Below are 27,116 nucleotides of genomic sequence, written 5' to 3'. Positions count from 1 at the left end.
CTGCTGCTCAGGGAGGGGAGTCCTTCCCCTGCTGCACGTGGGGTCCCTCCCACGGGAGACAGTTCTCCAGGAACTTCAACTTCTCCAATGTAAGTCCATCCCACGGGAGACAGTTCTCCAGGAACTTCAACTTCTCCAATGTGAGTCCATCCCATGGGAGACAGTTCTCCAGGAACTTCAACTTCTCCAATGTGAGTCCCTCCCATGGGAGACAGTTGTGACAGTGGTCACAAGGGTTCTTGATTTGGGGAAGAGACGAGAATGTTGACTCCATGATCAGAAGGCTTGATTTATTATTGATTTATCTGTGACAGCAGATAACTGTCACAGACATGTTTTATGGAAAATCCTTTCTTTAGGATTTTTCCTCCTGAGAAGCTGAGAGGCCTCAGGAACAAAATGTAACCAATGGTTATCTGCTGCTGTGGGATGCAACAGGTGGATCTGTGTTTGGCTCATGTTGGTTGTTTCTAATTAATGGCCAATCACAGTCAGCTGGCTCGGACTCTCTGTCTAAGACCAAAGCTTTTGTTATCATTCCTTCCTATTCTATTCTTAGCTAACCTTCTGATGAAATCCTTTCTTCTATTCTTTTAATATAGTTTTAATATAATATATATCATAAAATAATAAATCAAGCCTTCTGAAACATGGAGTCAGATCCTCCTCTCTTCCCTCATCCTCAGGCCCCTGTGAACACCATCACAGATAACCATTGTTTGCACTTTGTTCCTGAGGCCTCTCAGCTTCTCAGGAGAAAAAATCCTAGCAAAAGGATTTTTCATAAAAATGTGTGTGACATTGGGGCTGGGCTGGATTTGATGATTTGAAGGTCTCTTCCAGCCTGGTGGTTCTGTGAATTCTGTGTGATTCGAAGTCCAGCCCCAGCTCAGGGCTCTGCCCCTGCTCCAGAATGGGAGTGGGAGTGAGAGTGGGAGTGGAGCAGCCCCAGGGCTTGCAGGGATGGAGCTGCAGCTGCAGAGCCGTGGATGGATGGATGGATGGATGGATGGATGGATGGATGGATGGATGGATGGATGGATGGATGGATGGATGGATGGATGGATGGAGGGATGGATGGATGGATGGATGGATGGATGGATGGATGGATGGATGGATGGATGGATGGATGGATGGATGGATGGATGGATGGATGGATGGATGGATGGATGGATGGATGGATGGATGGATGAATGGATGGAGCTCAGGGCAGGCTCAGGGCTCCTCCGGGGCTGAGCAGCAGAGGGCAGCTGCAGCCTGGGCGATGTGTGTGTCAGGCCTTGGTGAAACAGAGGCACGGCGGGGTCACCTCAGCCCTGACAGAGCCAGCCTGTCCGGTCCCTCTCATCTCACACAGGGGTTGTGACAGCACCAGCTCTGCCTTCATGCATCTCTGACAACTTACAGTCAAGAACTTGGTGAAAAAATAGATTTTTTTGCATAGAAAACAGTGTTTCCAGATATTTGTGTAGACTGTCTACAAACAGGGACTAGAGTAATTCATAAGGGTATAAAGAAAATGGCTGTAGTTTATGACTGTATGAACAGACTCTTTTAGAATTATATTTCCCTCTATTATTATAAATGTTATGAAAAGTGCCTCTCTGGTTGTGGTCACCTAACTTAAGATTTACCTCTATATAAAATGGGATTAGTTATTTCATGAATGAGAGAGTCTACAAGACAGTGGAAGCAAAATTAGTACTTCAAATGGTGTTGACAAGTTGGACGAATGATTTGGAAAAAGAGGAATTCAACAAGGCAGAAAGACACAGGCAGAGTTTTACACACATCTGGGAATAGTTGTGAGCACAAATGTGAGACATGGGTGAGCTTGATATGCTGCAGGTCTGAAAAGGGGGATCTGCAGCTTAGATTGAAAATGGAGCATGACTAGAAATGGAATAGAAGATTACACTGTTGTAGGGAAAATGCCAATGTGATTATGGGATATTGATTTTTTGAGGTTGTTGGAAGAACTTCATTCAGTCTTGGGTGTCAAGGAAAGGAAATGTCAAGGAAAGGAAAGGAAAGGAAATTTCAAGGAAAGGAAATTTCAAAGAAATTTCAAGGAAATTTCAAGGAAAGGAAAAAGGAAAGGAAATTTCAAGGAAAGGAGAAAGGAAACGAGAAAGGAAAGGGAAATTTCAAAGAAATTTCAAGGAAATGAAATTTCAAGGAAATGAAATTTCAAGGAAAGGAAATTTCAAGGAAAGGAAAGGAAATTTCAAGGAAAGGAAATTTCAAGGAAATTTCAAGGAAATTTCAAGGAAAGGAAAGGAAAGGAAAGGAAATTTCAAGGAAAGGAAAGGAAAGGAAATTTCAAGGAAAGGAAAGGAAATTTCAAGGAAAGGAAATTTCAAGGAAAGGAAAGGAAATTTCAAGGAAAGGAAAGGAAATTTCAAGGAAAGGAAATTTCAAGGAAAGGAAAGGAAATTTCAAGGAAAGGAAAGGAAATTTCAAGGAAATTTCAAGGAAATTTCAAGGAAATTTCAAGGAAATTTCAAGGAAAGGAAAGGAAAGGAAAGGAAAGGAAAGGAAAGGAAAGGAAAGGAAAGGAAAGGAAAGGAAAGGAAAGGAAAGGAAAGGAAAGGAAAGGAAAGGAAAGGAAAGGAAAGGAAAGGAAAGGAAAGGAAAGGAAAGGAAAGGAAAGGAAAGGAAAGGAAAGGAAAGGCTAGCTCAATCCAAGAGAGAGTCTAAAAAACAGAGGCAAACAACATCTGAAGCACAGCAGTAGATGTGTATTTAGAGCACAGATGTCGGGGTGGGCACAAATAGGTCTTCAAATACATAAATGGTAGCTGTGAAGGGGAAGGAAATAAACAATCAGCTATATCCACTGCAAATGGGAAAAGGAATCATGGATTTACACTGCACTTGGAAATACTCTGCCTGGAAATTCAAGCAAATGTCTGTAACGCTGAAGACAGATGAAAGTAGCAATAGCCCTCCCTGGGAGGTGTTATCCAGAGCAGGTGAGACAAAATTCTGCAGCTAGGGGAGTGCTTGGGCTGCCCTTTGTTAGATGGGCTCTTCAGGCCTTTTCCACAAATCTGTGCTCTCCCATGCAGAGACTGAGGGAATTACAAATGACATTATATCCTTGGATAATGTGTTACTGCTGGGGGACTGCCACGCCTGGCGTACAAATCAGTGCAATCCCACAAACTCTTACCTTGGCATGAGTCCTCCTTGTTTTCTGCACGTGGCAGGAGCCCCTCAGCAGTGGTGGAACCCCAGAGTCTGTCACTCCCTGCCCACTTGGGCACAGTTGGTTCCCTGCTCTCACCAGCGGCTATGGCTGACTGAAGTCAGGAGTGTCCCCACACATCACTGCACTCTATAAAGAGAAATCCAGCAAGAGAGAGCAACAAAAAATGGGGAAAAGAAAAAAGAGATGTGAAAAGAACTAATGCAGCTTTCTTTGGATGCTTCTTTGTCATCTGGAGGCTGTGCTGAAGCAATCCTTCCTGGGTTATTGGCTTATCACCAGGGCTGGAGCAATGTCTATGAGAATTGTTCATTTTTTAGATTAGCCCTCTGAAGCAGAGAGGGAATTTGGCATTTCTTGGTTAAGGTTAGACCCTGCTTCCCATCCCTTCTCCCATGGAAGGGAGCAGAGTGAGGGCAGAAGCATAAAGGCATTTCAGAGGGGCTGAGTGCATTTCAAATGTATCAAAGCTGACACTAAGGCATAGTTTGCTTCACACCTGTGCTTGCTTTCCACCTCCCTCTCATTTAACCCCAGCTTTGGTTCCCCCCTTCCCCCAAATCCCTTTTGCTTGGCTTTGAGCTGAGCTGAGGTCTCCCAGGCTACTGCACAAATGACTTTGGGAAGAAAGGAACAAGCTAAAGGAGGATGAGGAAAAAACATTCAGGAAATCAGTTGTTAGGTTATTCTTCTCTTCCAAATGTGTTAGAGATACTGCAAATGAGTCTTGTTAAAAGTCTTTCTAGACATCCAAGCAGAGGTGTAAGTTCCCAGGCACTCTCCTTTGGGCAGCCCAGCCGAAATCTGCCCCAAAGATCTTTCCCTGCTTTCTAAGGCCCCTTCTTCCCTTCCCCTCCCAGGCACGCTGGAGTCAGTTTCAGACAGAGGGGAGGTTCCCCTTTAGTGGTTTGACACTTGGTTCGACCCTGCAGTGCAGCAGCACAGCTGGGCCTTTCGGAGAGCAATCCTGGGCTTTGGCAGCTCTGGGGTGTGCAGAGTTCGCCACCCCGAGCAGGATCCAGCTCAGCCCTTCCCTGCTGGGCTCTGGCTGCACGTTGTGCCGGCTCTGATGCTGCACCAAGGGATGTGCTGGGGAAGCCCTGTGCGGACAGAGGGGTTAATCTGACGTGTTTCTGTGTGCTCATGGAAAGCAGAAATGTCCCTGCTGGGCCATCTGACATCAAGGAGCAGTCTCTGGTTTGGGAGGTTCCTCAGCTCCAGGCTTGTGGTGTTGTGAGGGTCCCCAGGACGAGGTGGGAGATGAGAATTTGACTCCAAGTTCTCAGAAGGCTGAGATTTATTATTATATTATTGTATTTATTTATTATTTATCTATTATTTTATTATATTATATTATGTTTATATTATTTACTATTATATTATTTATTATTATTTATTTATTCTATATTCTATATTATTATATAATATAATATATTACATATTATATTACATATATTAGTTATATATTATATTATATTATATTATATTATATTATATTATATTATATTATATTATATTATATTATATTATATTATATTATATTATATTATATTATATTATATTATATTATATTATATTATATTATATTATACTAATGCTATACTAAAACTATGCTAAAAAAGAGAGAGGAGACATCAGAAGGCTTCACAAGAATGATGATGACAGCTCGTGACTGACTCCTCAGAGTCTGACACAGCTGATGGTGATTGGTCATTAATTAAAAACAATTCACATGGAACCAATCAAAGATGCACCTGTTGGTAAACGATCTCCAGACCACATTCCCAAACAATCAGATAATTATTGTTTTCATTCTTTTCTGAGGCGTCTCAGCTTCCCAGGAGAAGAAATCCTGGTGAAGGGATTTTTCAGAAAATATCATGGTGATACAGGCTGCAGTAGCCTGGGCAAGCATGGGCTGGTTTTGCAGCCTGCCAAGGCAAGGATGGTGTTCCAGCCTTGCAGGGCAGGCTCCCTGCACACCCTGCAGGGCTCCCTGGGCTCAGGTGCTGTGGACAGCCAGTGTGGAAAATGCGTATTTTATGACTGGCTTTGCACAAATATTAAAATGAATATTATATGTGTTGTGTTAGAAAGTTATGCTGTGTCAATTTTCTTAAGTAGTGTGTTAAATATAGTTTTAGGTTATAACAAAATGTTAAAATAGAAACTATGCTATGTGAGATACTTTTTTTAAAGAAAGGACTCACAGCGAGACAGCAGCCGCAGGACACCTGAATCTTTCACGGAAAGAGAATTTATTGCTCCATTATCAGAAGAAACGAACTTCTTCCTGCCTTGCTCAGCCCTGAAGATGCTGTCAGGATTCAGAGGAAGAAGCTGACACTGCCCAGACAGAATCCTGCGTTTGAATGGAATTTATGCATCATGTGTGAGGTGTATGAATATGCAACAGGCTGTTGATTTTAAGGGTTAATCCTCTGTTAACCTGGGTCCCCTCTCGGGCTTATTTTGCCCAGAAAAGGTACCCAGACTGTCCTTAACTCTTTGTTTCTATTGTCTCATATTGTCCTAATTCAAATTGTCCAAATGTTTATTACTCGAATTATATTGCTATTTTTATAACCATTTTATATTATATAAAAATTATAAACCATTTATAATATAATTATAATATAAATAAATAACAATTTATAATATAAATATATTATTATTTATACCATATATAAACCATATGTAATATAATTATAAACCATTTATATTATATATTATCATTAAACTTTTAAAATTTAAAAACCAAGTGATTGGCGCTGTTCACAGGCAGCACTGCAGCCCAGGGACTGGGGCAGCAGGGGCTTGGCTGGATTTCTGCTTCCTGTCGGCCTGAACTGGGAAAACCCTGCCGGGGAGGGGAGCTGCAGGGTGAGAGGCTGATTTCTGTGCAAGGCTCTTCCTCAGGAGAAGGCAGTGGGGTCAGGCTCTTGCACTTTTTCTCTGGCTGCCCAAAAAGAGGAGCTCTGTGCTGAGAGGGGCATCCAGGGGCTCACAGAAGTTGCTAAAACAGGGTGGCAGAGCCACATCTGAGCTCTGGCTGGCAGCGAGGGAAGATGGTTGAGTTCAAAAGAGCCAGAGTGAAGTTTCCTGGGTCACTTGAAAAGGCAGCTTAGCACAGAGTCCCCATCCCTGGGTGTGTGTAACCAAGCCTGGATGTGGCACTCAGTGCTGTGGTTTAGTTGAGGTGCTGGGGCATGTGTTGGACACAAGGATCTTGAAGGTCTCTTCCAGCCTGGTCATTCTGGGATTCTGTTATCACTGTGTTGAAAAAATAAAAAGGCAAAAAAAAAAAAAAAGCCTACTTTTATCTGGAAGTCCCATGTGGAGAACATTACTGAACCTTTGAGTTCATGCAGAACGTCTTAGATTTGGGAGTTCAAGAAAAAGCAGTTTACGAAAAAAAATGTATCTATAGTCATGCTATCTGCTGAGAAATATTAGTCATGGGGAATTCCTCATTTCTCTGGATTTACAAGCTTAATGCATCAGGAGATAATTGTATTTTCCCTGACTGCATGCTGCAGCCACTGCCATGTCTCCCAGATGTGTACATGCTTTCTGTTCCTCTTATGTCACACCACTACTTTTTGTCACCAGCACAGGAGAACAGGCAGAAAAAGGAGTTATTTTCTCTTTATTCTGACTGATGCATTATTTACTTCTCCACTGGAGACTGAGGCTTGTGTCCACAATATTCCTCCTCAAACCAGGATTTTAGAAATTACAGATGATCACTCATGGAGGTTGCTCTTTAACCGTTGCCTTAAAATGAAACCTCAAATATTTTTTTTTCTTTTTTTTTTTGGTGACAACTTTCTGGTTGATTGAACTTCCTGGATTTACTGACATCTATGCTTATTTGCTCTTATATGTGTATTTATTGAGCCAGATGTGCTGGAAACAAACCATTTGTGGCTTAAGCTTTGTTGATCAGAGGCAGCCTACTCTGGCACGAGGGAGAGAAGCAAAAGATGAAGAAAGTTGAGAGGTGGTTCCTCCTGCATTTTGCAGGTTGGTGGTTGGTAATTTGTCTGTGGAGGTTGGTAAAAAAATAATTTAGTGGGAGATGCTGGTGCAGAAGGAGGGACCTGGGACTTTGCCCTGCTGGGTGTTTCACTCCCACAGGGATGGGCTGGAGGGACAGACTGAATAATTCACTGCTGCATGTGAGGAGCAGGATTGCTGGCTGGGGTTTATTAGCCACTCACCTTCCTCTCTCCCTGCCTTTCTTCTCCTCAGCTGAGGGCTGTTCTGCCAAGCTGTGACAGTGAAGGGACTTGAGTGAGCACCAGGGCACTCTGAATTGCCAGGGCTTGAGCAGAGGGGGATTTATGGTGCTGTGAGACCCCACTGGCCCTGCACTGGGAGAGCTCAGACTGCTCTTTGCTGTCCCTGGGAAGGTGGGTGAGGCTGCATCAGAATTAGCTGTGAATGCTTTAGAGAAAACAGTGGATTTTCATGAAACCAAAGCCCCAGCCACCTGTATCAGCATTGCTTCGGAACATCTTTAATGACAAGAGGGAGAACACAGGCCTGAGCAGGAGCTCTGGCACCTCCTGCCCTCATCTGTGTGTCGTGGTTCGAGAGGAAGTGAGGTTTTTGGGATGCTGTGGCCAAACCAATGGGTGCTCAGATTTGAATATTGGCACCTGGTGTGGCCACTGAGGACATGGATATGCCTCTGAGAACACAGGGGTTAAAAGCAGAGAAACACACGAGGTCTCAACTGTGTTTCCAGGGGAAGCCTGTGGCACAAGGGGGACTCCTCACCTCTTGATGAACTGAGAATTGATTATCTGAAGGGTGGTGATGGACTGAGAGTTGGTGGTCTGAGGGATGGATGTATTGGAAATTTGGTGGGGGAAGGAGGAAATGTTTTTGGAAGGTTTTCATTCTTTCTGTGTGTTTCTTTTTACATATAGTTGTAGGTTAGTTAATAAAGCTTTCTCTTCTTTAAGTGGGAGCCTGCTTTGCTCTACTCCTGGTCACATCTCACAGCAGACACCAGGGAGAATGTATTTTCATGGGGGCACTGGCATTGCACCAGCATCAAACTGTGACACTGTGGCTTCACCCTGTTGAGAAGAGAGAGTCTGTTTTTACCTTGCAGGCCAGAATGCTGCTGTTTGCCAGGTGTTCATGCTGCTCATCCTTCCCCACGTCCCTGCCCCACAGCAGTGCCACAATCTGCAGCACCAGGGCAGCATCTGGGGCAGGGCAGCACAACCTGCTGCAGGAGGAAAGGGGCTTGCACAGCTCAGCTTCACTGGGGAAATGTCCTCCTGTTGTGGTTTCCACTTCTGGCATGGCAGAGTCAGGCTGTCAGCATGCTCACACCTCCAGTGTGACAGCTGGGGCTGCAGGTACACAGGGCAGCCTGGAAAGATCCCTGAATTTGTTGGTCCTGTTTGTAATAAACACATTCTGACCATTCTGACCATCTCATCTTGGCCTTAGATCAGGAATGATCTTTTTATTGCTCTTAATAAAGGAAAGGGAAAGGAGTGTGAGTCAGTGCCAAATGCACAGATAAAAGTTGTGTGTTTCTTGCAGAAAAGATTTTTTGAGCTTTTGTTTGTTTGCTTGCTTGCTTTTAGTGGTTTTTTGGCTTTCTATCAGATGGATTTTGCTGCAGTTGATAACACACCAGAAATGCCCTGGGCTGGGTGACTGATCCATGCTGGGGCAGGATCTTTAGCACTGCTCAGGATAACTCAGTGGCAGCAACCACTTCTGACCACCAAAATCTGCCTCTGAGTGCTGCAAAGGCTGAGCTGCTTCTGGAATCATTTAAAGAGGATGATGATGATGATGATAATAATAAAAGGGATAAAAGGTCCCCCAGACTTGGCATGCCAAGTCCAAATGGCTGATGGAAACAGCAGTAGTTTTCCAATGAACTTCTCATTTCCTTGTTTAGTGATCATATCTCTGCACACCCAAGAACTGGTCATGAGTCACCTTTTCTAGAACCAGTAGATAGATCAGTTTTCTTATTGCTAAGATTGTTTTGGTTTTGTGTGCTGTTTTGGCTCTTGTTTTTTAGGTGAGGGTTTTTTTGGGTTCTTTTTTGTTTTCTTTCTCTTTCTTTTGCCTGCATGGATGGAAATTCCTGTGGTGTCTCACTGGCAGCTGCATTGGGCACCTTGGGGCTGTGTTGGGAATATCCCAGGGTGTTGGAATGCTGGGGACACAAGACTGTTGTAGATGGATAATGAGCTGATTGGCTCTCGCAATTAAAAGATTACTATTGTGTGACTATTAAGAAAAGCTTTAGTGATGTACAGTTATGTTATTGTGGTTTAGATGGCCTCTGTTCTCCCCACAGTTCCCTTTCCCCCTGTATTGCTGCCATCACACAGCCTGGGCTGTCTGGGACAGGTACAAAGAAGCTGCACATGTGTCCCTTGCATGGGGCAGCTGGGAATGGAAAAGCTTGGGGGTGCTCAGGGGGTGAGGCATGGACACACCTGAGCTCCAATCCAGTTACAACAGAGCAGTTTGCACTGATAAATGGCAAAGAAGAGCTGACTGACAGACTCTGGGAGGGGCCAGGGCTGGCTGATGCAACCCCAGGGGTGTAAAACACTGAGCACCCATCTTGAAGGGAACTGGCCCCGTGGTGTGCATGAGGGGCAGTTCCCAGTTGTCAGGGTCTCTGGCTGCTCAGAGTGACCCCGAGAAAAGTTCAAAAGTCTCTTTTCCCAGCCCGACACTTGAAGAACGAGTCAGAACTCTTCAATTTTCAGCCTTGAAGTTGTTTATTATATCTTATCTATAAAATTTTCTTTCTGCCCTGCCGAGGTCCGCTCAGCAGGACAGACAGAGGCACTCTGACTGCCCCTGGGGCTGTGTTATCTCTTTATACTACAAACTATGTATAACATGTTTACAATTACTTTCCAATACCTATCACCTATGTTAGACAGTGAACTTCTATTCTAAACCAATCCCAAAGTGTCAACATCACAGCAGAAGATAGAGAACAAGAAGAAGAAAGGCTGGACACGCCCAAGTTCCTCCATCTTGTCCCCAAAACCTCCATTCCAAAAATCCTAAAATCTACATTTTCACTCTGTGATAATTTTATTATTATACTGTTTAAACTTCTGTGACTTTCAGGTCTTCATGCAAAGCTGGCAATTTTTTCTACAGGTCACAATCAAACCCACAGGTGTTCTGGGCTGTGTGCCAGGGTCTCTGAGCCCCCTGGGGTCCCAGCAACTCTGGACACCAAGAGGGATGCTCTGAGTTCCAACACCCAGTGCTGCAGCCTTTTCCTTATGGAGTCTTTTGCTGTATTTTTGTTAAGGTTTAATAAACCTCTTTAAACTTCCAAAGTGAGCAGTTGTCTCTCACAAGACAGATGACGGGCTTCGGACCTGGTTAACATAAGAGATTTGATAACAGGATGCCTTGGCAAAAGTGAACGGAACTTTGAAAATTAGACCTGGATTGCAAGAATTTGATTAAATCAAATGGGTTTACCAGAAAAAGAAAATCCCATTAAACTCTGCAAGCAAGAGCTGCTGTTATGTGCATAAATTTGTGTATGTGATTTTAACCTAATCATTGCAGTACACATTACTAGTCTCCCTGAAATAGTATATGAGTGTTTGTATCCCACAATAAAATGGGATTCTGATCACCAAGTCAGTGTCCCTGTCCCTCTCCATCTCTGACACCAGGGCTACTGAACTGAACTGGCCCTGCAGGCACAGGAACCTCCTCTCTCAATGCTCATGCCCAGCTGCTCCCAGGGCAGGGAAGCTGCTGCAGCTGGGGCAGGGCAGCAAGGGGGGCTCTGCTCAGCAGCTGGACAGTTTGCTGGCAGTGCTGTGGTGACTTGGGCACTGGCTGCTGGTGAAACAGAACACCCTGAGGAAGGAAAGGCTCTGAAAAATAAAACTGCTGCACAGTTTGCTCTCTCGAGTGTCATCACTGAAACTTTTTAAGGAAAGACTGGCACTTGGTGCCATGGTCTAATGGACACGGTGGTGTTTGGTCACAGGTTGGACTTGATGATCTCAGAGGTCTTTTCCAACCTAATTGATTCTGTGAAACAGCAATTTCTAAAGCTTGTTTTTTCTCTGGACCTCGTACCCCCCATTTCTCTCCTCTGTCACAGCACAAAGAGGCAAAAAGAGTTTCCAGTTGCAGCAGGACCCTGGGACTGGCTGGGCATGAAAAGTGGCACTGGTTGGGTGGTTCCCATGACACAGTCTGGAGGAGGAAGGGCAGGTAAATGCACCTGGAGCCCAGGGGGGGCATTCATTGCATCAGGGATGAGCCTGATGCCTGATACCAGAGCTTCCCCATGCATCCTTTCACAGAGGAGAGGTTTGTGGGGTGGCTCCAGTGCAGATCCAGGAATGAGCCATGCAGGGGGAGAGGCCAGGCCAGAGCCCCTGCAGAGCCATCAGAGCCAAAGGCAAGGGACAAGGGGTGTGCTGCACTGGGAGCTGTGTGTCCCCTGTGTCCCTCCTCTGACACCAGCTGAGAGCTCTGCACTGGCAGGGCCCTTGCCAGCACTGGGGGGGAAGTTTGAACTGCACAAAAATCAGCTTTTGTGATTTCTTTCCTGTGTCTGTGCTATCTGATGTGCTGTGCCTTTGTGCAGCTGGAAACTTTGACCCAGAGGTGACTCACACTCTTCAACCTCTGCCGAACACAGCTCCAGGTGAAAGCAGAAGGTCAAGCCCTCCTTGCATGACTTCTACCAGGAAAATAAAGATGTTAAAATGCTAAATAAGGAAATGTTTCAAGGGAAGGTAAAGGGAGAAGTGAGGATGTGTGTTTATGAGGATGTGTGTTTATGAGGAAGAAGAAAGTGTTGAAATACACCAGTGAAAATAAGTCAGCCTGGCATCTATTGGTGAACAAAAGCCCATGTGAACTGATGAAAAAAAAACCAAAAACCCAAAGCAACCAGAAATGGGCTGGATATCCTAACTGGGTTCAGTGTTTTCACTTGAAATCTGCTTCACAATGATCATGTAGCTAAATTGTCACCAGCAGCACAGTCCAAACCTGGGGTGAGTCTTTAAATGTAAACTCTGGGAAACCTTTACCTTTTTGAAACAGAGTGCTTTTTCTGCTGTGCCCCACCTTTGTGGGAGGTCTTTTCTCTCTCTCTCTCTCTAATTTTTTTTTAATCTTTATTTTATTTTTGTTTGAAAAGCAGTGGGAAATGCTGTCAGGTTAGGATCCCTGTCCCAGGCAGGCAGGCAGGTGGTGGCACCCACTTCCCTTTCCCTGGGGAAGGCAGTGGTGTCCAGGGGCCTTTCCCTGGGCAGCCCAGCAGGAGCTGAGCATCTGAAACCATGGGAACTCATTGCAGGGTTTCCATTTCCTACACTGGGCTCTGCCTGGCAAGGGAGGTGGAAAAGGCTCTGCCGCTACTGAAAACTCCCTGCTGTGACTGAAACAGATCTGGGGCCCCTGATGTGAGAGGTGAGAACAGAAGAATCTTAAAAAACAAAAGAAAGTGCCCACCAGACCCCAAATGTGTGTATCTGGAGCAGGTTTGTTGTATTTATTGTTGCATTTGAGCTGGGAGTGCTGCAGACCATCCCTCCCCTCAGGAGTCAGGAGGTGAAATCATCCCTTGCTGCTCTCTGCCTACCAAAAATATCATCTGCTCTTCCCAAAGGGGCAAAACTCACCATTTGAGTCCAGCCAAGTGGCAAAAGAAAGAATTCCAGTCCCGTTATTAAAGGCACTTATCTTTGATTACTACCCAGTTTATTTCACCTTTAACATGTTTCAAAGTTCTGTTCCTTTCAAAACAAAACGGAAGCCAAAGCCCCTCCCCTCTAAAATCACGAAAGCCCTGAGAATGAAGCCATGAATTGAGATGGAACCTGTAAGTGCAGGGGCAGAGAGCAGAGATGCCCTGGTGGGTGTGCTGCTCCCGGGCACAGAGCGTGCCCTGGCCCCTGGGCTGGCACAGGGGACAGGGAGCAGCCCAGGGCACCCCAGCCTGGCATGGTCAGTGTCCAGAATGGAGCAGCAAGCAGCCTGGGAGTGTAAAATAAAGGATTTCATTCCAATCACCCTGATTGCTCAGCGGTCAGTGGGGACTAGAAAGGTGTTGGGGCATCAGCTGCATTCTTCCATTCAGCAAAGTAATCAGCAAGGAAAGGAAGTGAGCAGCAATAAAAGATGTTACTGTTAAATGACAGCTTAAACAAGAATCTCTTCCTGCCCCAAGATCACTCCTGGCTTTCTGCCCACACTGGCTGCTGAGAAAATGCCTGTTGCTGCCACAGGGCCAGATCAGCTCAGGCAGCTCCTTTCCTTCTGCCACTAAGGGCTCTTCTCAGGAAAAACAGGTAATAAATGACCTTTGTGGCAGGCAGAAGAGTAAATGCAGGGAAGCCATGAAGCAACGCAGAGCTGGTGGTGTGCTGGTGTCATGGCACAGAGCCTCTGCTGTGGCACTGAGAACAGCTGCTCCTTTGGTCCCCAGGCAGTGCAAGGTGACTTTTGGGGGAAATGTGGTGTTTCTAGAGCCTGTTTTACACAGCAACACAGAGCAAGGGTTTAACTGTGGGCTCTGGTACCCACCAAGGGCTAAAGACTTACAGAACTGCTCTTGCAATTTTGAGGCTGATGGAAGTCAGCCCTGAAATATCTGTGCCAGATTTTTACTGAACCAAAGCAGGGAGCCTGGCTGGAAAGCCAAGGGCCAGAAAGGTAGAATTAGAGAGTGCTTGCCTTGGTAGGAAAATGTTGGCAGGCAGAAGTGGGATTTAGAAGTTAGCAAAGCAAAGCTGCTGGCAGACTGTGCCAGGGGTGCTGATGGACAGGGCTGCAGCCTTTCAGCACACTGAGGAATGAGGAACATTCATGTCTGCCTGCTGTCAGACACTGTTCCTGGCTGGGGCACAAGGGAAGCTCATCCCCTTGGAGTGACACGGTGATGGCTCTGAGCTTCATTCAGAAACTGAGAGATTGCTTCTGCTTCAAGCTAACGATATGAGCCACCCCAATTTTCACTTCCTCAGCAGTGCCCTCTTTTTCTGCCTTAGATAAAAATGTTTTTGAAGTATGTCACAGCTTTTTGGTAGCAGCTTTCACACTTTCCCCCCACACCTGACATTCAGCTGAACTCTCATTTTTCAGTCAGCCGCCCTGGCTGACACAGGGTTCGTTGCTGAAATGTGACAACAAAAGCAAATGGAAAGCCCCAAGCAAGAGATCTGCTGTGAGATGTTAGCAGAGCTTTGTGAGCACCAACATGAAAGTCAGAGGGGGTTTGGATGTATACCTGCACCCTTTGTGTGTGTCCTCCCTGTGCAGCCACCTCCAGTGCTGCAGCTGCTCTGGTTCCTCCTGGTTGTGTAACAAATCCATTCAGGGTTTTTGACAGGTGTGACACTGGCTGCATCCAGCTTTGTCATGGACTCACAGAATCACAGAATTATTACAATGTAGGAGCTGCCAGTGCAAGATGTTTGTGCTGCCTGTGTCCTGCTGCTGCTCGGGGCTGGTGTGGCCTGACCAGGGCAGGGGGAAGTCATGCAGGTTGGGAGTCTGAGAGGTGGAGTGTGAGAGGTGCAGGTTCCAGCCCTTCTCACACCTGTGCCCTCCTCACCTGGCAAGCCCAGTGTGGGTGTTGTCCAGCCTTGGCTCCAGAGAAATGAAAGGCAGAGTGCATTCTGTGCTATGAAGGTTAAATTGCACATACTCGAAAGCTGACGGATGTGGCGAGAGGTTTCTGCAGCAAGATAAAAGCAAACCAGGCAAGGCCTGCACTGCCTGGATAGTCATGGTCTGCCTCCCACGCAGTGGTGGAAGAATCACTACCTTGTTGGCAAGTCCTTGGATCCCCCTTGTCTCCCAGAGATTGCTGAGCCCACCAGAAATACCTGTGTATCACTGAAATACCTGTGTATCATTGAAATACATGTATACACTGAAACACCTGTGTACACTGAAATACCTGTATACACTGAAATATCTGTATATCAATCATTGAAATACCTGTAAATACCTGTATATCACTGAAATACCTGTATATAAATCACTGAAATACCTGTAAATACCTGTATATCACTGAAATACCTGTACACACTGAAATGCCTGTATATCACTGAAATACCTGTATACACTGAAATACCTGTGTATCACTGAAATACCTGTGTAATACTGAAATACTTGTCTATCAATAACTGAAATACCTGTGCACACTGAAATACCTGTATATCACTGAAATATGTGTATATCAATCACTGAAATACCTGTATATCACTGCTGCCTCCTCACTGCTAAATTCTTCTCTTACCTCTTCTCTGCATGGGCAGGAGAGCTTGGCCAAGTGGGTCATGAATTTGGTGGACATTCTTTCTACTAACTCAGCCTGAAAGCTGCAGATGGGAAAAGCAAAAGAGTGAATAAATAGAACAGTAAAAAACCAGTTTTCTAGCTGGGGAACTCGAGGGCCTTTCTTGGTCCTTGTGCTGCATTTCAGCCCCAGCACTCCTGAATCCCTGCTGCCCTGCATGAATGGTGAAGAACAGAAGTTTTGGAGGCTCTGAAGGGAGGAAGCTTGGCTGCCTCAGGCCAGGCACTCTCAGTGAGCCTCTCCGGGCTGGCAGAGGAAGGGGCGGCACTGGAAGTTGGGTGGCTGAGCAGAGCGTGCTCAGAAATGCTTTGTTTACAGGCTGCTTTGCATCTCCCCCACCCTTTTTGTCAGCCGTTGGTGAAGTAGAAGTGGTTTTTTCTTGCCCATTTTAAACAACAGTTTGGTTTGTGCAGAGCTTTTGCCTCTGAGGAGCTCTCATCCATGCTGGTGGGACCAGAGGTACAGAAAAAACACACTGGCAGTCAGGTGATCTCTCAAATCACCCCACAGATCCTGTACTGGGGGGACAATGCTAAAGCTCTGTTAGCTTTCCTGGGGAACAACCCATGAGATCATAGAGGTGCAGATGTCATTCAGCAGTGCAGGAGAGCCAGCAGCAGCAGCAGCAGGGCTGGGGAAGCAGGGTGTGACCCTTGGGCTGAGCCAGCAGCACAAAATCCATCTCTGCATGCACTGCACCCCTCGTTGCTGCTTTGATCTGTTCAAAGAAAATGCAAGTGTAGAAAAGGGGAGATGAACCAACCTCCTTAGGAGGTCTTTGCAGCCAGAGCCTCTCCTGCTTTCTCCTCCTTTCACTTCCCACTGCGTAGTAAGCAAAGGAAAGATTCTGCTTTCAGATTTTGGTGCTTACAGAGCAGATATCCCCATTTCTGTCTGAATCTCTGGAAGCATTCTGAGAAGCCTGCATCCCCTGGGAAGCTGGCAGGGTTTTGCTGCTGTCCTGTGCACTGAGCAGCCACTGCCCAGGTGGATGGAGGGCTCTGCTCCACCACTGTCTGCAGCAGGGGGTTCCTCCTTTTGGCATTGCCTTGAACAGGAGGCGACACAAAGGCAGGGCTGGGTGTAGGAGCTGTAAAGATGTTTTTGTGGCAGCAGCACGTGCAGGTGGACAGCAGCTGTCCTAGGGTGACTTTATGATGCTTGTATGCCCAGTCATCTGTCCTGATTAGGCTGGATATTAAGTTCTGCACCTCTAAGACTGGTTCTGAAAGTGAAGGGGAATAAAAAAAGCGTGCAGTGTGTTTGCAGAAACTGCACTTGCTGCTCTGCATTCCCTCTCACAGGCCGCTCTCTGCAGCACAGACAGAAAGAAAGAACTCTCCTTTGCTTTTTAGTTAGTTTTTTTTAGCTAACTGAAGCAGACAAATCCCCCAGGCTGTGATTTTTTTTTCTTGAAACCCACCAGCCTGCTCTGGACTGCAAACCCAGAAAACACCAGGAGCTCACACCTATGGCCCACCGGGGCTGGGATGCTGCATTTCCAGCACAGAAGGGACTGATAAGAGACTGAGTGAGCCAAGTTACACCCCACCAAAAACACTTTCTGAATTTGCCATCTCTTCAGAACAACAAGAAATTTTATTGTGTAGTATTATTATTTATTTTTAATACTTGTGAATGCTTTCCTTGTTAAATAAGCAGGTTTTGTCCACTTTTCTCCAAAGAAATCTTTTCCTGAACCAAAGGGGAAAAGGGTCACTTAAATCTGCTTTCTAGAAAAACCCTGTTGGAAGTTTCGTCCCAAATGTGCCCTAAAACCAAATCAAATCCAGCAGCCCAGCCTGGGGTTAGGAGGTGTGAGTGGAGGTGTGTGCATGATGCAGCCCAGCTCAGGATGTGTGGACTGAAGCTGCTGGGTGGTTTCATCTAATTTTTAGGTGTTTGTGGTAAAATTACCACAGGGTGGGACACCCTGCTCTGCCTTAAAAAAATCCCAGTCCCAGTTAGAGCTCATACCCACTGTCCCTGGCTTGGACAACAGGGAGCTGTCCCTCCTGGACAGGCAGCACAGCAGGTCCTCGACCACCCCATCTCCTCCCTTTTCCATTTAATTCATTAAAAAACTGAATTCCATGCTAGAGACACAACTTTATTTAGGTTGATTTCTTTGGAACAGCTTTGCTACCACTTTAGACAGTCCTTTACATTATAAGATTGAATAGAGTCCTAATACAGAGACCTTGTTCCCACTGCCCTGCACCAACTCTAATTTTAATGCCATTTGACTCAAACATTTTGACTCACACAAGTATTTCCCCAGTACAAGCAATTGCAATTTCTTCTGACCTTGTGTTGTAATGATGATAATTTTGTAGCTGTTACATTTGCTGTAAAGTTCTTTAAAGCAAGCTAAATATGCCTGTTATGGGATTGTGCATTATTGGCAACTAAAAACCAGTAAGATTGTGACTTACAGAAACACCATCCTTTCTTTTTCTCTGCATGCTTTCACTCTGATTTTTTAGAAGTTTGTTGACATTTGGAGTAGCCTATTTCTTTGTCACAGCTGCACAAACACTGATCCAAGGTGGGGATGAGAAACAAAACCCAATCCTTTACCAGTCCCTGTGCTTTTTTTGGGTTTCATGGGAAAATGAAAGATGGGGGTTTTTGGCAGGTGAAATCTACCCTACCCTTTTATGCAAATTTGCATTAAGGCAGAGAATTGTCAACAGCAATCTAGATCATTAGATCAGAACCTGGACTGCTGTGGTTGTCTGATTCAGAGCTGAATCATGTATCTGAATGTTTCCCATTAGGAGAATGTCCCTCCACCCCACTCTTTTAAAAAGCAAGTGTGAAACCCTGCTAGTGAGTCCCAGTTGAACACAGCAAATATAAAATGTGTGCTGTATGTGTTTTGTGTTAACGTGTTACATGTGAGAGCGGAATTTCAGCTTCTTCACCGGCCTCAGATTTGGACTTTGCTAGCTTGGGAGATGCTTCCTTAAATTCCTTGTTGACAAAGTAGTAACAAATGGCATCCAGGCAGCAGTTTGTGTTGGCGAGGATGGAGGAGAAGTGCACGAAGTTGTTGATGCTCTGTATTGCTGAGCAGTCGGAGCTGACAGAGTCCAGGATGAAGCGGAGGAGATGCCCGACATAAAGAGGGAAAAAGCAGATGATGAACACAGCCATGTTTGCAGACACAATGTAGACAGCTTTCCTGGTCAGCATTTCATTGCAACAGTTGTCAGTCTTCTTTCTCCTGAGCTCTGCAATGATTTGTATGGAGCAGTAACTCAAGATGAGCAGCGGTATGAAAAACCCCACAATAATGGTACACAGTGTGATCACCGAGGGTGTCACAGAAGATTTTTCAAAGCAAAAATCATTTTCTCTTCGGTCCTCAAAGCTTTTAATGAGACAAGTTGCACAGATGATGACTATCCAGAGGACTCCAGAGGCAAAAGCTGCTTTCAGTGGAGACCTGAGTGCCTTGGATCTCAAAGGGTACTTGATTGCAAGGTACCTGTCAGCAGCAATGAGGGTGATGATACCGATGCTCATGAAGCGGTTTGTGAAATAGCCACCTTCCAGAACCAGGCACCAGCCATCCACCTTCAGGTGCTGGAACTGGGACAGAGTTTTGAATGGCAAGGTGAAGAGCAGCAAGCAGTCAGCCACAGCCAAATTGACCATATACACTGTGGTTTCTATCCATTTGCCAAGTTTGCAACAGAACACCCACAGCGCCAACACGTTCAGCACGATGCCCAAAACCAAAACTGGGATGTAAACACACAGCTGGAAAACTGAAAATATTTCATAGGCTGTGATATTGCAGCTGCTGTGGTTCATTTTGGGAGTATCAAAACGTACAGTTCCTGCAAAAGCAAATTAAGCCTTTTACAAGGGAGGTTCTGGACTGAATCAGTGATTAATTCTAATTGAGAGAGTTCGCGGCTTTGCCACCTTTTGCCTGATGTAGGGTACCTAGTGGGAAGAAGAGGGACAGGGACACAAGCCTGATCTGTTGTGAAGGAGAGAAAAACTTAAGATTCTCCCTGGGTCCTGTGTGGGGAAGACTGCTCCTGGAGGGTGGGAGGGAAAAGGGCTTGGGCCCCTGTTTTGGCTCCGACTTGGATCAGGCAGCAGCAGATATCCCGCAGCAAGGAGTTATGTGAGCCATTGCAAACATTTGATAGTGGGAAGGGGATCCCTAAACTCAGCTCTCATCCCTTCCCTCATAGCAGGGCTCAGTGGAAGCCAGCCAGTGACCTCACAGCTTAAAATGCCCCAGATGTGCAGCTGAAGGACAGCTGTCCTTTCCCTCAGTCCTGAGATGTCTCTGCGTCACTTCTCATTAGTGACACGAGTAATTATTAGTGTATCTCTTGTTAGTGTATCTCTCACTGGTTTCAGCTGCCTTCAAATTCTGTACTCAGAGGGCTGCACTGAGAATCGGAGTGCTGGGTCTGCTCGCTGCCTTTCAAGGATTGTCAGAGCTGCTCTTTATCTCAAAAGCATTACAACCACTGTTCCAAGACAAAACAAACTCACCTGTGCCATGGCAGGAACGTGCTGTGGAAGAGGTGAGCTATGTTTGGTCTAGCAGGTGGTTTTGTCACCTTGGATCTAAGGGTAATATTGCTGTTTGCCCTCCAGCTTTGGAGGAGTTAATGCAGAAGCACGTTCCAGGTGCAACTGTTCATGGACAGAAAAACCCCAAGATGTCTGACATGTCTTTGAGTTTTCTCTGCATGGGGAACGTGGCTCCATGGGGGAAGGTCCATGGGTCTCAAAAGCATCCCCAGCGAGCAAACCGTAAGGCAGTGCTGCAGCACTGATGTGCATCTGTGGGTCTTTGTTAGCTTTGAAAATCATGCAGCAGAGGAATCATGCCAGGACACGTCTGAAGAGGTGAGGGAATGTGGTACAGCAGATACCTGCAGCTGCTTTGTCCTCTGGACATGAGAAATGCGTTACGAGCCCATAAGATAAAAGGGGAGATCGTAACAGGGAGAATAGATCTAGCAAAGGCTGAGACAGCACTCAAGCACCCCAGAACGTGTCAGATGTGGTCACTATCAATATGAACATTTGAAAATATATAGGCTCCAGCCCTCTCTTTCTCCATCTCTATTCTGGTGTCCCACCACTGCTGGGGAAAGGTGAAGCCTTGCAGAATGCAAATAACCATGTCAGTAAATAGCCAGGAGAAATTACCTGTTCTCTTGCTGTCCTTGGAGAGAGTGAGTTCCTCCAGCCCAGCTGTGGAGCGCTGTGCAGGCAGGACGAGCAGTGCTCCTTGCACATGACCAGTGAGGTGTCCTCTGATCACAATTTCTGGTGGCTGTGAGAGCAGCAATGCTGGCCGAGAAAGCACCCGCACTGTTCCTGAACAAAGGGCAGAGCTTCCTCTGTCATCACCATTGGTGTGGCTTGTACCACCTCCTGCTGACTGAGGAACCTGCAATAGCCCTGCAGGGAGGTGAAAGGCTTGTCTGCCCTGCAAACCTGCAGCAGTTCCTCTGGAGGTGGAATAGCTTTGGTTTTTTCCTTTGCTTTACCTTCCATTGCTTGATGTCTTACTGGGCAATGCCTGTTGACCCTCCTCGCCCAAAAGACTGCTTGGAGGGGACCCATTGCCCAGAGGTCTTCTCTCTGCCTTCCAGAGTGCCACCCCTGCTGGGATTGGAGCGGGAGTGGCTTCTGTTGCCACACTGCCTGAGCCCTGGGACAGAACAGCCTCAAGAGCCCTGCAGCTGTTGAAGAGGTGAGGGCAGTGGTTTCCAGGCAGTTTTGTGATTATTATAAAGCGTTTCACTCTGAATCATAGTAGTTCTCTTGTCTTCCATAGCTCTTCTCAGCCAGCAATTCTGAGAAAACGTGGCACCGTGACCCTGTGACCTGCTGGCTCTGTGACTGCTCAGTGGTTGCAGGTGTCTGTGTCCTAGGGGTGCTCTTGGGCTCCCCACGAGAGCCTATTTACCAGAAAAACTCAGACAAGTTCATCAATGAGCTTAAAGATGCTGATATTAGTACCTTGAATTGCTGTCTTGGGCAAACGTATTTCCCCTTTCCACTTTGCTGTAAGGTCACATTACAGCAGCTTCTGGAGTATTTCTGCATTGTCTGTCTGCACATCACAAGCCAGCCCTTGAAAATAATTCCATGCCAGTGTAGAGTCACAACATATTACAAACTTCTAAATTTCCAGGGACTGCTTTTGCCTTTCTTGGGGCTGCTCCTTGGTGGATGCTTACAAGTAGTTATTGACATATTAGTGTGCCCAGGTCATTGATCTCCAACCAATAACATTTTTATGTCATGATCCTTGTTGGTACTTTAGTCTTCAAAGTCATCCAGCTTCTGGACTGTGATAGTTTCATCACTGTATAGAAAACTTTGCATCCTCCTCAAGCACTGTTCATAGCCTCCTCTTGTCTGTTTCCAGGAAATCACTACTGGTATAAACCATGAGCAGTCAAAGTCATGCCTGGAGGGGCTCAGCTCATAGAACCTCTCCAGTGTGATGCTTCCCATCCACAGCTTGGTGCTGTGGTTGCCAGATGAGGGTCTCATCAGCCCAGTGAGGTCTCAAGACAGGGAGAAGCCATGTCACTAGGCACAAAGCACCTGGCTGTGAGCAGCAGGTTCACCAGCATGTGCCAAAGCAAACTCCACACCAGCTACCAGCAGGCAAAGCTAGGATAAAGTGCTGTCTGCAGAGAACTTACATGGCTCCTGCTGAGGCTCTTGGGTCAGTGCCTGAGTCCTGGCCACGGCAGCATCAGGATCCCCATCCTTCTCTGCACCCTGTCTCTCTGCCAGCCACCATCCTCTGCAGCTGCTCAGGGTCCCCTCCTTCCACGCAGTCACAGGTTTTATCACCCCTGCCATGGGCCACTGACGCTCACTTGGTGTTTCCCCTGCCTGTCTCAGTCCTGTGAGTGCTGTCCCCGTGTGGCGCAAAGGAGGTGACATCTTGTGCTGTGTCCCTGCTGGCAGCTCTCAGGCAGGGTATTCCAGAGCCCAGCAGCACTGCAGAGCACTGGTGCCTGTCCCCAAAGAACCTTGCACTGACACCAGCATCCACCACATTGTGCCTGGAAAAGTGATTTTCTTAAAGAAAGTAGCCAGTGGGACAAAATATTCCTGCAAGGTAAAGAACCACTGGTATGGCTTGCTGTCAGACACATTGATGGGCTCCTGCCTCCTCTCCCTGCTGGGGAAAATCTCCATCTCCCCTGCATTGCTGTGTCCTGCTGGCTGCAGCTGCAGGGGCAGAGCTTCTGGCAGGATGGGAGGGGTGCTGGTACCATCTCCACACACGGGGAGGGACACAGGACTCTGGCTGCCCTGCAGTGCCTCTGCCCCATGGGGTTGCTTTCCTGCCTTTCTCACGGCCAGAAGGGATGGTGCAACAGCAGATCTTGACCAAAAGAGAACTGTAGGGTTGAGAGCAAAACATGTCAGTCTTATTTTTAGCACGTCAAATGGTGGTTTGAGGCCAAGTGCAGCAATCCCACACAATGACCAGCCGTGGCTGTCAGGGCTGTTTCCCCTTTCCCCTTCCTCAGCACTGCATGGAATTGCCTGTAGCAGAAAACGCTGTCAGGGCTCCTGTGCTGCAACCCTCCCCATGCTCCTGCAGTGATGCCTTTTGGGGCTACCTAAAAACAGAGGCCAGACAAAACTAAGAGAATAAAAAGCAGTTCTATTGATTGAAGGGCCTTCAGGTACATTTAGGGCAGACGAAGACCCACAAGGGCCACACCCAAAAATGGACCATGGATCATGGGTTTTCACACTTTTATAAGTTTGGCCCATTTGCATATTGGGGGTTAATCTGCCAATTACAGCTTCAGGTAATGAATCCATGTATCCCCAGTTTGCTCCCCCCAACTCACTTTTATTTTACATCTCTCAGGGCCTGAGGCAGTGAGGTGTCCTTGATTGCCAGGCCTGGAGAGGAATTGTTGTGTCTGCCCAAAATGGGAAAGCAGCAGCTCACACTGTGTGTGGAGTTTAGAATTATACACTAAAGAACTGCAGGATTACAAATATATGAAAAACACAAAAGCTAAAGTTCTAAGGCATCAGGAGCACCAGGGACCAGCTGAGTATCTGTGCCCACACACTGGGCAGGGCATGGAAAAGCCTGTGCTTCCCAAGAGCCTGATGCTGCTTCAGGGCTTGTGGAGTTCCCTGGAGGCTGCCAGGCAGCACACACCCCTGGAACAGCTGTGCTGTGCCAAGGAAACAAAATCAGAGATGCCTCCAGCACCTGGAAGCAGCACCCAGCCCACAGCTCCCCAGTATGTGTCCTTCAGCCCCCTGGAGCTCAAACCTCCGGTAAGAACTCAGGTCTCAGGCCTGCCCAAATGCCACCAAACAGCAAAATAGTGTCTAATGCCAGCCCCTGCCTTCCATGCAAAGGAGGGCCAAAAATGTTATATTGATAGCTACTCACTCATTCACTCACTCACGTAAAAGCAGATTATTTTTGCAGATTCATAAAAGCAAGATTCTGAATTACTTTGCAGGCTTTTCCTTCTTTTCCTTTCCTTTCTTCTTTTTTTTTTTTTTTTTTTCACAAGCCTGAAGTGGAAACCATTATTAGCATTTTTTTCTTTTAAGGGACGGGAAAGTTACATCTTGCAGAAATGTTGGTAAAATGCAGTGGTTCAACCTTGCTGTTTGGGGCAGCTGATGGACTGTGGCAGCTGTGGCTGGTCCCCACTACCATTTCCCAGATTCTTGTGCTAGGAAATGGAAAAGATTTGGGGTTAAGGATGTCGCCATTCTCCTGGATTGCTATTGCAGTGCTGGATGGAGGCCAGCAGTTTGTTGTGGCCCAGGGTCTGATAACTCATCTGTTCCATTTAGTGGGAACACTCAGGGAGCTGAGGCTTTGTTCAGATTGAAGCAGGATGCCAGAAACCCATCCTAAACTTGACATTTAAACCAGATAATAATTTTTGTCCAAGGCAGAACATATATCTTCAGATAATCAGAAAGTTCCTTGCTCATCTTTGGGTTTCACTGTTAAATACCCTGCTGGAAGGCAGATCTTATATCTCGGTAGCAAAGGCTTTTCTCCCAATCTCTGGTATAGGTTTAGCATTAAGAATAGAGGACTCTGATGTATAATGGTAATAAATGAATATTTATTTATAGATATGTTACTATGACACATCTTTATCTTCACTTGCAAAAGTATGGTTTTTTTTTTTGTTTTGGTTTCATAGCATTCAGTGGAAACAGCAAAAAAATCTTAATGATGACAGAGATTGTGAAGTCAACTAATTTCCCCTTTACAATGAGAAAAAGGAACACTTATAAGACCTATGTGTGAGGCCACATGTATAAAAAGCATTGCTGTTCTGTATTTCAGAGTAGATAACCTATCTGGAGCCCAGTGGAAACTGAACAAGTTCTCCATGTTAACTGGGAGAAAACATGAGCATGACCAAATCTGCAAAAATAAGCAAGTTGTTTGCTTTCTGGATTAACAGTAAGTTGATATGAATCTTTATCTCTTTTTTCAAAAAAATAAAAGAAATCATAATAATCTTTTTCGAACAGCGAATCATTATAAGCAATGAGATGCAAGGTCTCAGAAGGGAATCCTAGGTCCAAACATGTTTTAGAAGGCCCTCTGTGCTGTTCCTGAAGTAGCAGCGTTTTTCCCTGCTGAACACCACTTGCCTGGCTTGTAAGAGATGTCTGTCAAGAAGCCTCTTGCTTTCTGGGGGTAGTAAATTGCAGCATATTTGTTGATGGGTGACAACACTCACACATGTCCTTAAGCAATAGATGCTTGATAAGACCAGGCAGTATTTGTCTCCCATATCTTTTCCTGTCTTTGAAAAGATCATTTAGAAGGCAGAACGAGGACTAAACACTGTGCAATGGTTAAACTGGTCACATACACACACAGGCTACTTGCTCTGCTTGCAGTGAAATACCAGTAACGCCAGAGCATTAGAAAATACACCAGTGAAGAAACCTGGGACTGGAGTTATCGGCTGAATGACCTGAGTAGTTTCATCTGTTTTTACGGCACCATTGCTCACTGCAGCTTCTGCTGTGTTGTCTGCCCAAGCATTGACACAAAGCAGGTGGATCTAATGTCTGGATATGGGACACTTTCCGTGCTGGGAACAGTCCTTTGTGTGTTTATTTCAGCAAGGTCTAGTCAGAGGTTTCAGACTGTGGTCTGAACCAGTGTCACTACCGTGTGGTGACAGACTCATTGAAGAACTATATGTCACTTGTCACTAAGGAAGTTAATTGCCTCTAAGTTTACATCAGCAGAATATGAGCTTGCATTCCCAGGAGAATATTTTACAGGTTTACAAGTCAGAAGACACTGAAAGTGAAGGACCATGAAGCCAACCAAGACAAGCTGTCACCAGGAGGTGCCTGGAGCTGCAATGCAAGACAGTAGTCAGAGCTGGAGTCAAGTCACTGAGGACAGCAGGACAAAATTCAAGTTAACATCAGACCCTTTTTGTCCATATGCCTATGCCTACAATGATTGCAAACACTGTATGTGGCTCCACTGCCTGTGCCTCAAAACTTGAGCAGCTTTGTGGCATTCAACACCTGCCATGCACTACACCTTGTTCATATCATCACTTGATCCGTGGGTGGCTGTGACTCCTCGCTTTGGTTCATCTTGGACCTGATAAATATACACTTGGGGAACATAGAAGAAAACTCTGGAAATTCCTTGGCTGCAAAGTAATAGCAAAATGCATCCAGACAGCAGTTACAATTTGCTAAGCATGCAGAGACCTTAATATAGGTTATAACTCCTGGCATCAGAGAACAAGCTCCAGCAGCTTCCACTGCAAACCGCAAGAGCACTGCGATGTGGAAAGGTGAGAAACAGATAGCAAACACACACAAATTCACAGAAACTATCTGCACTGCCTTCTGGAATAATTTTGTCTCATGAGGGCATGTGGCCATCTTCTTTTTTAGACATCTGATGACTTGTACTGAGCAAAACATTACAATCCCCAAGGGAATAAAATACCCACAGATGCTGTAGAATAAAGAGGAATATTTAGGTAGAAGAGATTGTTTCCGAAAGCAAAAAACTTCCTTGTTACTGCGATGTGTGCAATATGAAATGGAATAAGTTATCATTGCTATCCAAAGAAAGCCACAGGCAGAAGCTGACTTCAGTGGGGATCGAAGGATCTTTGCTTTTAGAGGGAACTTGATTGCAATGTATCGATCAATCGCAATCAGGGTGATGACAAAGATGCTCATAGGCATGTTTATAAAATAGATGCTTTGTATGGTTAAACACAGCCAGTCTATGGGATGTATGTACTCAGTAAAATACAGCAGGAAAGGCAAGGTGAAGAGCAGGAAAGTGTCTGCCACGATGAGGTTGATCATGTACACCTTGGTCTCGGTCCACCTCTTGATTTTGCAGCAGAAGACCCAGAAGGCAATTGCGTTCAGTGGGATCCCCAGAGCGAGCACTGGGATGTACACAAGCAGCTGAAGCACCACAGTGTTGCCATGTGCATCTCCGTCAGTGCAGTTCTCCAT

General features: G+C 46.0%; 2 protein-coding genes across 2 annotated transcripts; both read right to left on the bottom strand.

Moving 5' to 3' along the window:
* Positions 1 to 18,461: 18,461 nt before the first annotated feature.
* On the bottom strand, positions 18,462 to 19,397 carry LOC115907051 (G-protein coupled receptor 35-like). The gene has a single exon (XM_030954678.1). It carries the CDS (start codon positions 19,395 to 19,397, stop codon positions 18,462 to 18,464), a length of 936 nt encoding a protein of 311 aa, XP_030810538.1.
* Positions 19,398 to 26,174: 6,777 nt separating this feature from the next.
* Positions 26,175 to 27,116, bottom strand: LOC115907113 (G-protein coupled receptor 35-like). The gene has a single exon (XM_030954791.1). It carries the CDS (start codon positions 27,114 to 27,116, stop codon positions 26,175 to 26,177), a length of 942 nt encoding a protein of 313 aa, XP_030810651.1.

This window comes from Camarhynchus parvulus, chromosome 9, assembly GCF_901933205.1.
Source record: "Camarhynchus parvulus chromosome 9, STF_HiC, whole genome shotgun sequence".
Classification (NCBI taxonomy): Eukaryota; Metazoa; Chordata; class Aves; order Passeriformes; family Thraupidae; genus Camarhynchus; species Camarhynchus parvulus.
Note: the sequence above shows the minus strand (reverse complement) of the source record. Positions and strands in the feature narration are given on the sequence as shown.